We start from the raw sequence: 14,211 nt of genomic DNA, 5'->3' as shown, positions 1-14,211 counted from the left end.
CACTTCAAAACATGTCAAATAGAAAATAATAATTTATTTTAACTTCATTTTACTTAATGTTTAACTAATCATGATTTCATGAGCTTGCTTGTAAAACTCTGTCCCTTCAAATCTACAAAGCAAAGGTTTACTACAATGAGCACTTAAAATTCCACAAACCATCTCCATCCACAACTTTCCTGTACATGCAAATTCTTCCATTGGGCTGCAATATTTGCAAACATGCTTTAAACTTCCATAAAGCTGCATGATATTTTGCTTTCTGTTAAAACCTTTACACACTCTTGGGAACTTTAACCAGAAAAATGTTTAAATGTGTATCCCAACTCTAAACACTGCTGGTTTGGTTATGTATATTAAATCATTAACCACACAGCTTGGTAGTGTTGAGTTGAAGCCTTGACCTAAATTATATATTAATGGTCACTCATATGAAACACATCCAACAAAGTAACATTATAAAATAGAGTTCCATTAAAAATACACACTGGCAGTTGTATCTGTGTTTTCGGCAGGAAAAAAAAAAAGCGTGTTTAACTTTTTTATATGAATATAGTTTTAAACAAATTATTCTGTGAAAGTATGCTTAATAAAAAGATCTTTTTGAAATTTAAACACTTTATGTAAAAGGTAGGAAGTAAAAAAGTACAATTGCTATTTGAAAAAAGCTCTGTTTGTTAATAGTGCCTTTGTTAAGGGTGGTTTTTCTCCACTTAAAATAGAGCTAGTTGCAGAGCTGGCCAATCTGGACTATAAACAGGATGACCGTATTTATCTTATATACAAAAACTTGCCGCATTGAACGAGGCAGGAATTTCTACCCCAACGGTAGCGTTCTCTTTTATGTACATGACGCAGAAGTGAAAATTATACAGTAGTCACGGATAAGAAGGAATTGTATACTCTCGTGCCATCTGGTGATTTTGTGCCGTGGGTTAAGAGTTCCTGGATTGTCATCCAATTATCAAATATCTTTTTATTCCTCTTCTTCATCATCTTTTTGTGGCTCAGTTCAAGGATGTTCATCTCCTTCCTGTCGTCGGCCGCTTGCTGCTCCTTCAGGCAATCCAGCCTGCTCTGCATCATGAACTCGCGCCTGCGCCTCTGCTCCTTGGCCTTCACCACGTGCTGCTTCCTCTCCTCTTTGCTCCAGTAGCGCCCCAGCTTGAGCTCGCTCACCGCGTCGTCGTCGGTGGTCATGCCGCTGCGCTCCTCGCGGATCTTGAGAGCGCGCTCCCGCAGCAGGCGGTCCCGCACTGGCCGCTTGGTGATGTAGCGCGTGCCGTCGCTGCGGACCTTCACTTTCCACTCCATCCTGGCTTCCGCCTGGCCTGCCGAGTTCAGGTCCTTGCACATGCTCACCAGGCTCATCTGGCTCTGCGCGTACTCCACGGCCGACTTCTGCTGGATCAGCTGCATGTAGCTCTGGTAGTGCTGCGCGTGCGCCGGGATGTGGGCGTGTTTGTAGGGCGAGTGGGGGAAGGGGGACAGGTACGAGCCGGCCAGCTTCGGGCCGGGGCTGGGACTCCCGCTGTCGTCGCTGGGCCTGCGCTCCCTGCTCTCGGGGGCCTGGCTGGTCCCCAGCTCTTGAGGAGGAGGGGGGCTGTAGCTGGCGCTGCCCACCTCGGGATCTTCGGTGATGGCCAGCAGGTTCTTTGGGGACGGCCCGTAAGCTTCTGTGGTCCCCACGGCCCCCTCGCTGCTGCCCTCTGCCACTCTCCTCAAGGAGTTGTCGGGGGACATTTCCAAGGTGAGCGGGGTGCTCCGGCAGCTCTCCCCCGTGTTGTAGGCGCTCGAGCTGTCTTTGTCGGATTTCTCCGGGAGCTCGGTGATGTCCGACAGCTCGTGCCTGCGGACGTCGATGCTGGTGTTGTAGTTGCGGAAGCCGCTGTTGTGCAGCATCCAGGACTCGCGGTACTGCTCCCGGAGCTGCTGCATCTTGTGCGCGCGCACGATGCTCAGGCATTCCAGCTCGATGCTGCGCAGCTCCTCGTTCAGCAGCTCCAGCTCTTTGTCCACGCTCTCGGGGTCGCTCTTGCTGGCGTCCAGGGGGCTACTGGCGTAGTACAGGCTGTAGGGGTTGCTGTTCTTGGCCTGGCACTTGAGCTCCAGGAGTTCCCGGAAGCGCTCGCACTCGTCCACGGGGATGCCTAGGTAGTCGGCATCGGCGCAGTCGGCAGACAGGAAGGACTCATTGCTAAACGGCAGGTCGCCGCTGCCCAGGGTGTCCTGGCTGCAAGTGAGCTTCCTCTGCCCGGCCAGCGGGGTGGATGACGCGGTGGCATCGTCGACGTTGTTCTCCTGCTCCGAGCTCTCGTCGTTGCGTGTGCTCTCGTCTGTCCGTCCCACGCCGCTGTCCTTCTCGTGCTGGTTGGACAGGATGGTGGCGGTGTCTGTGGTTCCCCCGTCTTCCTCATGCTTCTTCTGGAACAAGAACAAACGGCCAAAATGAGGGAGCCCCCCCCGCCCCTCCGTGGTTACCAGGTTCCACCTTTCCTGTAGGGCAAGGGTTTCAGGACAGGGCAGGCTCTGCATTTCTAAGGCTCAGGGGCAGCGTATGGGATCAGTACTAGTTCAACGATCTGGCCAGATCGACCGGTGCTAAACTCCTACACTTCTCATCCTCACTTTTCCTGTCTAAGTGGAGGGGAAGAGTCACTTTACCTCAGTGAATGATCCTAGCCATTCAAGGTCCCAGTGCATGGAGAGCAGGAAGCCTACAGGGCCTTATTACTCAATTAGTACTTTATCAGGACTCTGACCACGGAGTGGGCACAGAAGGGGGCTAAAACAATCTAAGCAGCTCAGGCAACACCCAGGGAATTGCTCTACTTTTGAAAACATGACTTCATGTTTTCTGACCTGCTTTAGAGCTGGCCCGTGTGTTTTCCCAACAGCCAGCAAGTCAGCTGTACCTCCCATTACTGCTCAGCTTTAAAAGCCAAGCTGCACTCCCTTGGCCGGTGAGAGTATCAGCTTGCATTTTGTTGGTGTGCAAACAGAAAAGCACTTCATTTTCTTGCTGCCTTCCAGGCCGGTGGGTTTCTGATGGTCTTTCACATCATGAGGGAGATGGAGGGTGCACATTTTGCCACTGCTCAGAGGGGTGAGGGGCCGTGGCCTTACCTGCTGCAGCATGCTGGCAGTGAACTGCATGGCCTGCTGGTGTTGCTCCTCAAGCATGTCCATGTGCAGGTGGTCCAGAAAGTCGTTTCTGTCATCGTCCATCCAGCCCTCGTCCAGCTGCAGAGGAGAAGCAACAGCCACCACAGGCCTCATAAAAAAATATCCCTTTTGTTTTCATTTTACTTACTTTTTAAAAGCAAGGATTTTACCCTGGGAGAAGGGGAGAAGGCTCCCTCTCGGGCTCCCTCTTGCAGGAGTCATCAAAGTGCAATGTACCTGTTGGTTTGCTAGCCATCAGAAAACTGGCCTCTTTCATGTGAAAGAGACCTTCCACCCTACACCATGTCTGGCCAAGTCTCTGGTGTCCATGGTTTCATTTTTGCAGGGTGACACCCTTGCATCCCTAGCAGCTACCGTCAGTGGAGCAGGCCCCCTGTGTTCGGGGGTCAGGTCGGGCCAGCCCTGTCTCCTGGCCTACACACAAGGTTAGCAGGCCCTGAAGAGTGTCTAGTTGTGGTGTGGGAAGAGTTCTTTTTGACACAGAAAACAGGTGTGCGAAAACTAGCTGCCTGGGGCAAGGCTCATCACTCGTTATTAGGCCAGGATCTTCCTAGCACAGACTCTTCAGGGAGCTGAGATCTTACAGCCCGTGGGCTGAATGTGGCCTGCTGTTTGTGGCCACTTCTGTGCTCCAGTGACAGAGTCTAGCAATTGCACTGGAGACTATATGGCTCCCAAAGCCAAACATATTTATTATTTGGCCTTTTGAAAAAAAGAAAACAAGAATGGTTCTTTAGTTTTATAAAATAAAAATTGTATTTTATGTGTAAGATGTACATTGTGATTTAATATACATAAATGTAGTGGAATGATTCCTACAATGCACCTAATAACATAGCATTTCCTCACACAGCTACTTTTTTCGTGTGATGAGACTATCCAAACTCTCAGCCAAGTTGTAGTAGCTATGCAGTGTTACTGACCACAGCCATCATGTGGTAGGTTCCCTCCGCTCTTGGGTTAGAATGGAGGTCCACACAGTGGATCTAGGCTGAAACATTTGTCAAACTTTAGAAACTCAAACATCTTGATGGTTATGACCCCGGCTATGTTTTCCATTCCATTATATTTCCTTCTTTTCTCCTTCATTCCCATTCCCATGCTAATGAGCCTGCTGGGCCTGTAGTATAAATGCCAGGCTGCATGTCAGGGGTCTCCTTACACAGTGGATTTTAGGTCACATCAAATGAGACTGCTATTTCAGGGTACATAGTGCCTTCAAATTCAAACTCAATGCTTGGGCAGTGGTCCATAGGGCCAACAGACTTGGGTTTTTGGTTTTAGAAACACAGACCCAGGGCGCCTCGGTGGCTCAGTTGGTTGCGGGTCAGCTCAGGTGACGATCTCACAGTCTGTTGAGTTTGAGCTCCACGTAGGGCTCTGTGCTGACGGCTCAGAGCCTGCTTGGGGTTCTGTGTCTCCCTCTCTCTGCCCCTCCCCTGCTCATGCTCTATGTCTCAAAAATAAAGTGTTGAAAAAAATAAAAATAAAAATAAAGTGTTGTATGGAAACCAATTTGACAATAAATTGCATATTAAAAAAAAAAAAAGAAACCCAAATGCTCAGTATGCCACGGACTTCAACTTTGTATATTAAAGATTTAATAAAATGAAGGAGATCCAAATAAAAAAATAAATTTAAGAAATACAGACCCTGCTTCATTGGCAGCAAGTTGACTCACCTGGAGTTCAGGCCTTGCAATCAGCAAAGAAAAGTTTTTGTTTTCTTCACTGGTTAGAAGAGCCACAGCCTCTTCACGGTTCTGCACCTCTATCCCATTAATCTTTAAAAAAAAAGAAAAAAAGTGATGAGGCATCGGAGGGGTGGACAACAGCATAATTAGTTCACCCAAAATCATTCCATACTGTTCCAGGCGGCCGTGTCACCCAGTCACAGCTGGAACACAGAACTTCCACAGAGCTTGAAAAGGATGCTCATTTTCAGAAGGAAAGGCCCTGCTCAGACTAGTCTGTCACTGTGACAGGTGTACAAGGCTACTAATGTGGAAGCTCCGTGAACAGAAGTCGCTGAGACTCCAGAAGGCAGACTGAGAAAAATCACCATGTTGTGAAGAGGGAACAGCTGAGCAATTTCATCAGACAGAATACTCAGGCAGGAACTGAAAGGGAATTATTACAGACACTCATTATTACAGATCTTTTCAGAGAATATGGGAGAAAAAGCAGCAGCAGGTGTGATGCGACCATTACGGAAGGGGAAGGCACATAAGGAAATGGCATTACATGTGGTGTTTTGGGTGCCCGTTTGGTACTTGAACCTTTTTTTAGGTAGGACGGAAAGTCTAGTGAGGGGGACTCTCTCACACCTGGTATGGAGGTGTCAGTCCCAAGGCAGAGGATTCCTCCAGGGGGCACAGGGATGGTCCCACTGAACAGGAAGGTGAGCCTGCCACTCAACTCCTTATGCCAGGGAACCAGGAGGCAGCAAAGGGGTGACTTGGGGTGACTGAACCCAGTTACCAGTGGAGATAGGCAGGGCCACGTCCGGAACCCACTACTTCCATGCCCCGTAGTGAAGGCTAATGGAAAGCTACAGCATCCCCAAACACAGGACTGCAGGTGCATCAGCACATTTAGGAATCAAGGTCTGGGTGACTCTACCAGGAAAGGGTTCTTAAGCAGCTGAGGTTTGGGATGAAGTCTGAGGAAATGTAGAATAAGCAGTGGAAGAAGAAAGTAAAAATTACTCATGGTGAGGGGTGTAATGGCAGATATAAACATGGTGGGTTAGAAATGAGACGGTGTGACTGAGAAGAGGCAGACGCTAAGCCCTGTGGCAAAGAATCTCAATTTCTGTGAGATGAAAACAGACTGCTGTTGAAACAAGCCAGTCTCATTTTGAGTCCAAAGAGCATTCGGGGTCCTGGTGAAGAAACTACCCATAGAAGCCATTCTATGGTATGGTGGCATTCAACTCATGAAATTTAAAATGCTTCTCCATCTATTTTACTAAATTTGCCCAAGATGTTTCTATTTTCAGGGCAAGACCAACCTTGACACGTGTGCTCCAAAATTAAATTTTAATAAAAGGGAGGAGGCACCTAGGTGGCTCAGTCAGTTAAACATGGGACTTCGGCTCAGGTCATGATCTCACTGTTCGTGGGTTCGAGCCCCACGTTGGGCTCTGTGCTGACAGCTCACAGCCTGGAGCCTGCTTCAGATTCTGTGTCTCCCTCTCTCAAAAATAAAAAACATCAAAAAAATTTTTAAAACAAGAATTATTTTGGTTCACAAGTGGCCAAAATTACTGGCTTGACCTGGGCCCCTGCTGGGTGGTCTTTGACCAAAGAGAATGAAAGGAAATGAGGTTCGCCTTCTGTAAGGTGCTGGGGCACTCTCCCTGGTGCATCTTACTTTCTGGGGCTTGTGATTCACTCATTCATTTAACTTGTCTGGCCTCACTATATACCACATCTGATTTGGTAATCCTGGTTCTTTAACCTCTTCAGCCCTAAAGCTATTGACTTAACCCATAAAATGTGCTCCCCACTGTCAGGCAGGGGACGAAGCTGCTGGCTGGAAGCTGACGTACCTGGATAATGCGATCTCCTTCTCGGATGCGCCCATCCTTGGCCGCGATACTGTTAGGGTCGATCTGAAACAACACAATGAATATGTCAGCACAGAATGGAGAACTAAGACACGTATAGAAATAAACAAGACTTAGTGTCATGCAAGGAGAGACCATCATGGATCGCTCTGTTTCCAAGTCCTTTCCTGGGCGTGCTCTCGTATGCTTGCATAGCATCCCTGTTACATGGCAGCGTGTGCAGACCCTGGGGACTTAAGGGATGGAGAGGCACAGCTGACTTGTGTTGCATTCACAGAAATGAAAACCACAGTGTGATGCAGAACAGGTTCAAGGGTACCCTTCGCCATGTTGTTCATCATCAGCCATTGCCTTGGTTATTGTACTAAATGCTTCAATTTTGGAAAACAACTTTAAAAACAAAATATAATTGAGACAGACAGGATTAAGTATGGGAAAAAAATCCCTCCAAATTCAGTCATAGAGGACGTTCTTAAGCTTGGTGAACATAGTACATCCAAGGGAATAATTATTAAGCCTAGTAAACATAACACTTTGTTCTTCCCACAGAGAGAGGTTTTATTTCCTCACACAGTTGAGTGTCTGTGCTTGCAGACAAGGGAGTATATGGGAAGGGATCCATACTGACAGCAGTGGCTTTGCATTGTCTTCTCTAATAAGATCAAAATAGCTTCCATCTATGTACTTTGAAGATGCATTTAACTTACATGAAATCAACTATATACACATTCAACCAAAAGGAAAAAAAAAGAGTAAGAGATAAAGAAATACTTTAAAAAGTGTAAATGATTCCATCCACCATCCCATTCAATGAACACGAGAAGGGAAATGTGAATCTGCTCTTCTTCCCCTGGGGCTGAACACACAAAACCATGTAAACGGCTCCATTTTATGGCCGATTTGCAGGCTTCTCCAGGGTAATTTTGCCTTATGTGCTGACATTTGAACTTAACTCCCATGTAAAGACGTAATTCCAAGGACTGTGTGATGAAGGGGACAAAGACATTTGTGTCTTTCCAAAGACTTCTCAATGAGCCAGAGGTAAGGCTGGGTAATATATAATAGAAAAAAAAACCCTCCTCTGGTCTTGAGACGATAGTTAGAAATAGTCAGCCTTCATACCTCACTTATATAAATCCCAATGTCCTCTTCATCGTCTGTCCGGTAGCACACTGTGAGGCCCAGCTTGTCCTGGCTGTTCATTCTGTAGAGGTCCACTTCCTAGACAAAGAAAGGGCATTTCTAGTGAGCCTCAGAAGGCGGGGGGGGGGGGGGGGGGGGTGGCGGGGGAAGGGTCAAAGGCTTAAAAAATATTTTGTTTCAATGATGAACTGGATTTCTTTGTATTTGAGTGTGTAGAGCGGTTAACTTACTAAACAAAAAGTGATTATGGACACAGGATCAATGCCCACGGCATTTCTGACCTTTCAGTCAATATAAAGTCATTTTGAAAATAGTTATTTTATTGATCCCCCAAAAGAAAAATTACCTATATTTCACTCAGTGTCAAGACTTCTGGGGTAGGGCTTTTAAAAAGCATTTTTTCAATGTCTGCCACAAACGAGAATGTTTCCAAAGGCCCAAACCATCCAGCCATTTCAGTACAAATGTTTCCAATGTGTTCGGTTAGATTATTTCACGTTGCATTCCCTTAACATTCACAGTAATAGAACTTGCAAACAGATTACACATAAATTGATCCAAGAAAGGAGGGTAACGTGATAGCACGCAATTAATGCTTTCCACAACAGCTGTGATATTTACAGTTGAGAAATTAGTTTCAGCCGCTATTACCGCAAATTAAATAAGATAAAAGCAAAGTGAGCCCAAATGTGAGACACATGAGCACTGGGAACGTCCCTGTATATGCCAGTTAGTCTGCGCTTCAGAATGAAGTCAGAACTTTGAAAATTGTTGGAGCCTTGGGACGAAGTTCTCGGTTTTCTGCAAGTATTAATAGGCCTCACTGCCTTCTCTCCCACACTGCCAACTACCCCGATGACATTCTGCAGCAGTAAGCCACAGGCCTGTTTGAAGGGCTGCCTGATAAGGTCTCCACCAGGTCTCTTGGCCTGGTTTTTACTGTTGACTGCTTGCCAACCAGGAGGGTGAAGGCACTCAGAGAGAATGGGACTTCGAAACCACAGTCTCTGGGGGCCACTTCCTCTCTCTCTCCTCTTCCTGGAGGGTAAGGATGCAGTTGTTTTTGTGGGAAAGCTCAAAGCAGTTATACAACAGATACTTCCTGAACCCTCCCTTGTGAAAGGCAGGGTACCCAACACCATGGAAATTTTCAAGGCTGAAGAATAGCAGGTACAAATATCTTGGGCCAGTAATGCCAAAGCCCTGTGTGCAAGGGAGAGAGAGGCAGGCCGAGCATGGCCAGGTATGAGGACAGATTAGTTGGGACCCCATAGGCCAGCGTGAAGAGCTCTGATCTTATCTCAGCATCGTGGGAACCAGTGAAAAAGTTTTAAGTGACGACTGTCCCAATCTGACTAGTTTCTGCAGAATTTCTGGCTGACAGATGGGAGTATAATGTGGTGGTAAAGAATTGGGGCTGTGAAGACAGGCTGACCTGTGTTCAGATCCCAAATCCACCTCCTTCTAGTATCTTTGTCATGTACTTGTTGCTGTATCTAAGTGTCACTAGGAATTGCCACCCTGCTGCCTTAGGCAGGGTCAAGACTCATTGAGGTTAAGGCATGCAGAGCTCTTAGCACAATGCCTGGCCTACAGAAAGCCAATAGGAAATGGGAGTATAATAATTACTGCAGGGGTGTTTACGTGCCTCAAGTCCCAGAAATTGCTTATAGCAGAGTGGGTACATCTGCCCCCCCCCCCAATAAGATGGCTTCATTTCCTGAACACTGACATGTTAGACTTCTAATTATAGCTTTAGCAATATGGCAAATTTTCATTAAATGAAACCCCATTAATTTCTGATACTTGAATTGGATGGGAATTTCTCACGTTTTGAGAACTGGACTTAAGCACAGTAATGGGGACGTGTGAGTTTAAGGGTCACTATTTAACTACAAGGGCCAATTCTTTCCAAATACTTTGGAGTAACCAAGTTGCATACCTCAAATATATTGTTAGTCACACATCCTCCTCTTATGTTTCAAACACATGCCCACATCTGTCTCAGGTTACTCTTCATTTGGGTCTGGATGAGAGCAAAGACTCTCTCTGTTTTAGCCCTTCCCAAGGTTAGTGCAAATCAGCGGAATTTCCTGATGATTTGTTTGGGTCCAAATGCACAACTGTAGCCAAATGCTACTACCACAGAGCCCTGTGCTATGTATCATGGTGGAAGCCAGATGGTTTTGGAACAGGTCCATGTGCAACCAAAGCAGAGAGAGAGAGATGGAAAGGTTATAGGAAGAAAAATGAGCCAATAAATGTTGTGATATTCCTTTTAACAGAATTGAAAACAGTAATATGAGTTATAGCTTTTTCCAAATAATTGAGCCACCAAGGTGAATATCTAAGCATAAAAGATATCAGAGTTCACATGTGCTTCCAAGTGTGGTTGTGAGGAAGTCAGTGCAGGCATTGAGGGAAGTGTTTAGAAACTATTACAGCATTTGGACATTGTCATAATATCCAAGAACAAGATCTGCAGGCTTGTCTCACTGGCCAAATTGTCTATCGGTTCAGGTACTGTGGACTCAAGTGGCAAGCTGTATATGGGGTGAGCTATATGGTCTCACATGGTACAACCACATATTGGTAACACACTGAAAATTAAACCAACTGGTCCACCTGGTCATCATCGTTTTTCATTGTAGACAGTCTGAGAAGCGCAGCTCTGTGAGGACTCCATTTTGAGAGCCCAGGAAAGTGAAAAGTCTGGAAATCATGTTTTAGAAAAGAACAGCGTAATGTACTACGGTTATTCAAATGAAGAAGGAAGACTCATAAGGAATGTGATAGCTGAAGGTCTGCTATGTAAAAAATGATTACCTTTATTTGGCCTAGTTCCCAACATGTAGTCAGCTATCTTAAGGGCTAAGTAAATGATTTCGATAAAAACCTAACGTGAAAATCATTTCTACTATGTTTTTTCAGTTAGTGTTTTGACTGACAGATAATTTGGAAAACTATGGAACTATAAATGTGGACATTAGTTGATGTTGCTATTGGTAGGGGGACTGTTTCCCTTCTGAATCTTGCCAGTTCAACAAATCTTTGATAACCAGGGAGAAAACTTTCTTGCAACAAAATGTCAGACTGGAAAGGAATACATCCTCAAGTGTTAGTTGCTTTAAAACAATATTCCTGAATCCCTGATAAGTGAATCAAAGATACTACATTATACTCTCCTTGGACACATTTTATATTCTGTCATTAACCCCACATGTGATTAGCCGGTTAATAATAGTTTTCCAATAAATACTGTCGGAAATGACACACAATACATGATGGTCAAACATTCCCACTTTTTTGCAAGGGAGACAAGAGGTTCTCATTACCCAATCTACTCCTAGGTAGTGATGCACTGAGAATGCAGTGCTCCCTTCCTACAGCAGAAAGATTTAGCCGACATTGCATTTAGCCTTTAAATCCCATTGCAAATCCTCCCAGGGCAGACTGTCAGGGTGACAGTCACATTTTCACTTTGGCCAGATTTGACTTAAATATCACAAAAGCCAAATTCCATCCTTGACATGGATACGAAGCTGGTTCTAGCATGACACCCACACCATGTGACAGGGCAGAGCACAGAAGCCAGCTCTAATCTGAAACACTTGCCTTGAGAATGTTAAAGCTTTGTCTTCCAGCCCCAATTCCACTTGGCTGTGAAGCAAACTTTAGGACTTGCTTTCTAAAAGAGATTCAAGAATGGAAGGGTAATTCTAGTTTAAGGCTAGTCCTTTGGGAACAGCTTTCTGTCTTAGAAATCATCTGGTTTTAAAAAGGATGAGTGGTACCGGATGAATAATGTTGATATTACATTTCAAGCAATAATAAAGGAAGGGGTGTTCTGGAGTTTGCTCCAGGTATGTACTTGACATTGATATTACCTAGGATGGCTTGGGCTATAATGTTTCCTTGTGTTAGCTGGATCTTCTGAGGAGCTCTAAACAAGAGCCAGGAAATTTTCATTAAGAAGGCATATGGTGTAACTTAGCTATGGTCACTCGATTTCCAAGGAGTGATTCAACATCCTAAAAAAGAGCCTGGTTGCTAACAGCTAAGCAAAGAGCGAACCATAAAAGGTTTTCGGAAGCTCTAGAAAAACAACATAGTAAGTAAGAACTGCTACCACTACCATCTTGACTCTCTCTGAGTTTTATCTTGGTTGCTCCTAAAGAAGATTATAGTAAGGCAACAGTAGCTGTGTAATAACGTGTGCAGTAAAAAAGGATCTAGCCAAATACACTGTGCACAGTAGGTGCTCAAAATTCAATGAAAGAGCTTGAGATTGCAAGGCAGAAAAAAATCCCAATGAAAACCAATCCTGGCTCTGCCACTCACAAGCTGGACTGTCCTGGGAAAGTCACTTCACTTCTCTGAAACTTCTCAGCTATTCTACAATTTCATAACCAGATATGGTGTTTGGGGCTTAGCAGACAGTTCTCCAAGCTCACTGGGTGGTTTGTAAATTCTCAACATTGCATTCTGACTCCAAGCTAAAGGCAGAGCCTTACGCAACTGAGCACATCACTGAAAGCTTAGAGGTTATCAATACATATCTGTCTGTGATGATGGAGATAAGATTTCAAAGAAGACCATTAATCAAACTGGTATGAATAATGTATGAGCATTATCTGGATTACAGCTCCCCCACCACCGGTGTCCTGTTGCTGGTCTAGATGGACTGTTGGATAAAAATGAACTGCTAGGCCTGACATTTCAGATGAAATTGAAACGATAGCCCAATTAAGAGAATTAATGGGGCCATTCCACCTGGGTGATTCAAGCTTTCTGTTTCAACGTCAGCCACTGTCATCAGAGGGGATCCTAAGGACTAATTTCAATGGCTTATCCCACTCTGGGAAGACGAGTCACTGAAGCATAACTCTACCTTATCGGTTCAGAACTGCTGTGCATATTTCTTTAAATTATCTCAACCCTTTCTGTGTCTGCATAGGGCTAAATGCAACACAGAGGTGTCTCTAAACAGGCTGCACTTCCCTTCAAAAACCTTCATTTGAGATACGGTAACAAGGCATTTATTCCTTCACTCAACAAATGTTCACAAGGTACCTACTATGTGCCAAGCGCCATCCAGGCATGAGGAGTGTAGGGGCGAACGATTTGGACAAGAGCCCAGCTCTCATGGGACTTGTATTCTAGTGGGGGAGCCAGACAATAAGAAAGAGATGGCACTAATGGGGCAGGGATGCTTTAGACAGAGTGCTCGGGAAGCCTCCCTGGAGGTGACATTTGGACAAAAGGCGGTGCGAGACTGGGCCACGCTAAGATCTAGGCAGGTGCTATTTGGACCAAGAGAAGAGTGGGTGGAAGGTTTTGGTGTGTAGATAGTAGTCTGAAGAATGGTAAAGTGCTGATTATACTAACAGGGTGAGGAGGCCAACTCAGGGAAGGCAGGGCTGACTGTGGAAGGTTCCCCGGAGAAACCCTTAAAGGCTAAAGAAAAAAGTATAGATTCGCTGAGGCATCCTGTATCTTCTTCAGGACAATGCCAAATCCCTAATGATCTACTTAGATTATTTGAATGAAACCAGGTTTGGAGGTCATTTTAGTCTCCCCGTTGAAACTAGCTTTCTTCTCTTTTCTCACTCAAAATTACATCATCAGAAAACAACATAGGTGAGGGGAGCCTCACAGCCTGGAGAGGCGGCTACTGATGAAGCAACTGGGAAATTAAAACAATAGATTAAGGAAAAAACCTTCTTCAGACATCTATTTTCCTTCTTAATTGCCTACAGGAAGATCTAGAACAGGTGTTCAGTACCTGAAAATTTATGGGTAATTATGTGGCTGCTCAACCCTTGGGTACACTTGGGTATAATCCTTTTAGCTTTACACAGTTTCACAATAACAGGGAATTGACACTTGCCTAAATACGATCATTTTGTGTGCTTTAAAAGACAGAACATCTGTTTTTCTCTACGCGTGTGCTTCAGTATTATCCCAATACACTCATGTAGTTTCCTCCTATATAATAATCCATGGAACTAGTTATCTTTCGAAAGGTGTGGAACGTTGATGTCATTCGATGCAGAGGCTGAGTGGTGTGTTAACAGTGGACCCCCAACCCAAAACACACTCTTTTTGTAATCTCACCCCAAAGTGGGGGAATACAAGGGGATGGAATATAGCAGAGACAGACTGTTGGCTGTTCTAAGAAATCTCTGAAAAGCAGGAGGTGACGGGTATGTGCCAGTCTCCCTAAAAACCGGGTCTGTTTTAGCAAACCCAATTCTTGGCACTGAGGTTGGTTTATTAACATTCTGGAACTGACCAGACTACCTTCCAAAG

General features: G+C 45.2%; 1 protein-coding gene across 3 annotated transcripts in view; it reads right to left on the bottom strand.

The window, feature by feature from the left end:
• Positions 1-14: 14 nt before the first annotated feature.
• PDZRN3 (PDZ domain containing ring finger 3) overlaps positions 15-14,211 on the bottom strand; it is a 239,239-nt gene continuing 225,042 nt past the window's right edge. For all 3 annotated transcript variants that reach the window (XM_015066051.3, XM_053219054.1, XM_027042485.2), the window contains 5 exons: positions 7,879-7,977; positions 6,739-6,801; positions 4,868-4,969; positions 3,127-3,243; positions 15-2,424 (listed from right to left, as the gene is read on the bottom strand). In XM_015066051.3, the coding sequence (XP_014921537.3) occupies positions 868-2,424; positions 3,127-3,243; positions 4,868-4,969; positions 6,739-6,801; positions 7,879-7,977 (1,938 nt within the window). In that variant the 3' untranslated portion in view covers positions 15-867. The remainder of the gene's footprint in view (positions 2,425-3,126; positions 3,244-4,867; positions 4,970-6,738; positions 6,802-7,878; positions 7,978-14,211) is intronic.

Source organism: Acinonyx jubatus, chromosome A2 (assembly GCF_027475565.1).
Source record: "Acinonyx jubatus isolate Ajub_Pintada_27869175 chromosome A2, VMU_Ajub_asm_v1.0, whole genome shotgun sequence".
Taxonomy (NCBI): domain Eukaryota; kingdom Metazoa; phylum Chordata; class Mammalia; order Carnivora; family Felidae; genus Acinonyx; species Acinonyx jubatus.
The sequence above is the reverse complement of the archived record's forward strand: the minus strand, read 5'-3'. Positions and strand labels throughout refer to the sequence as shown.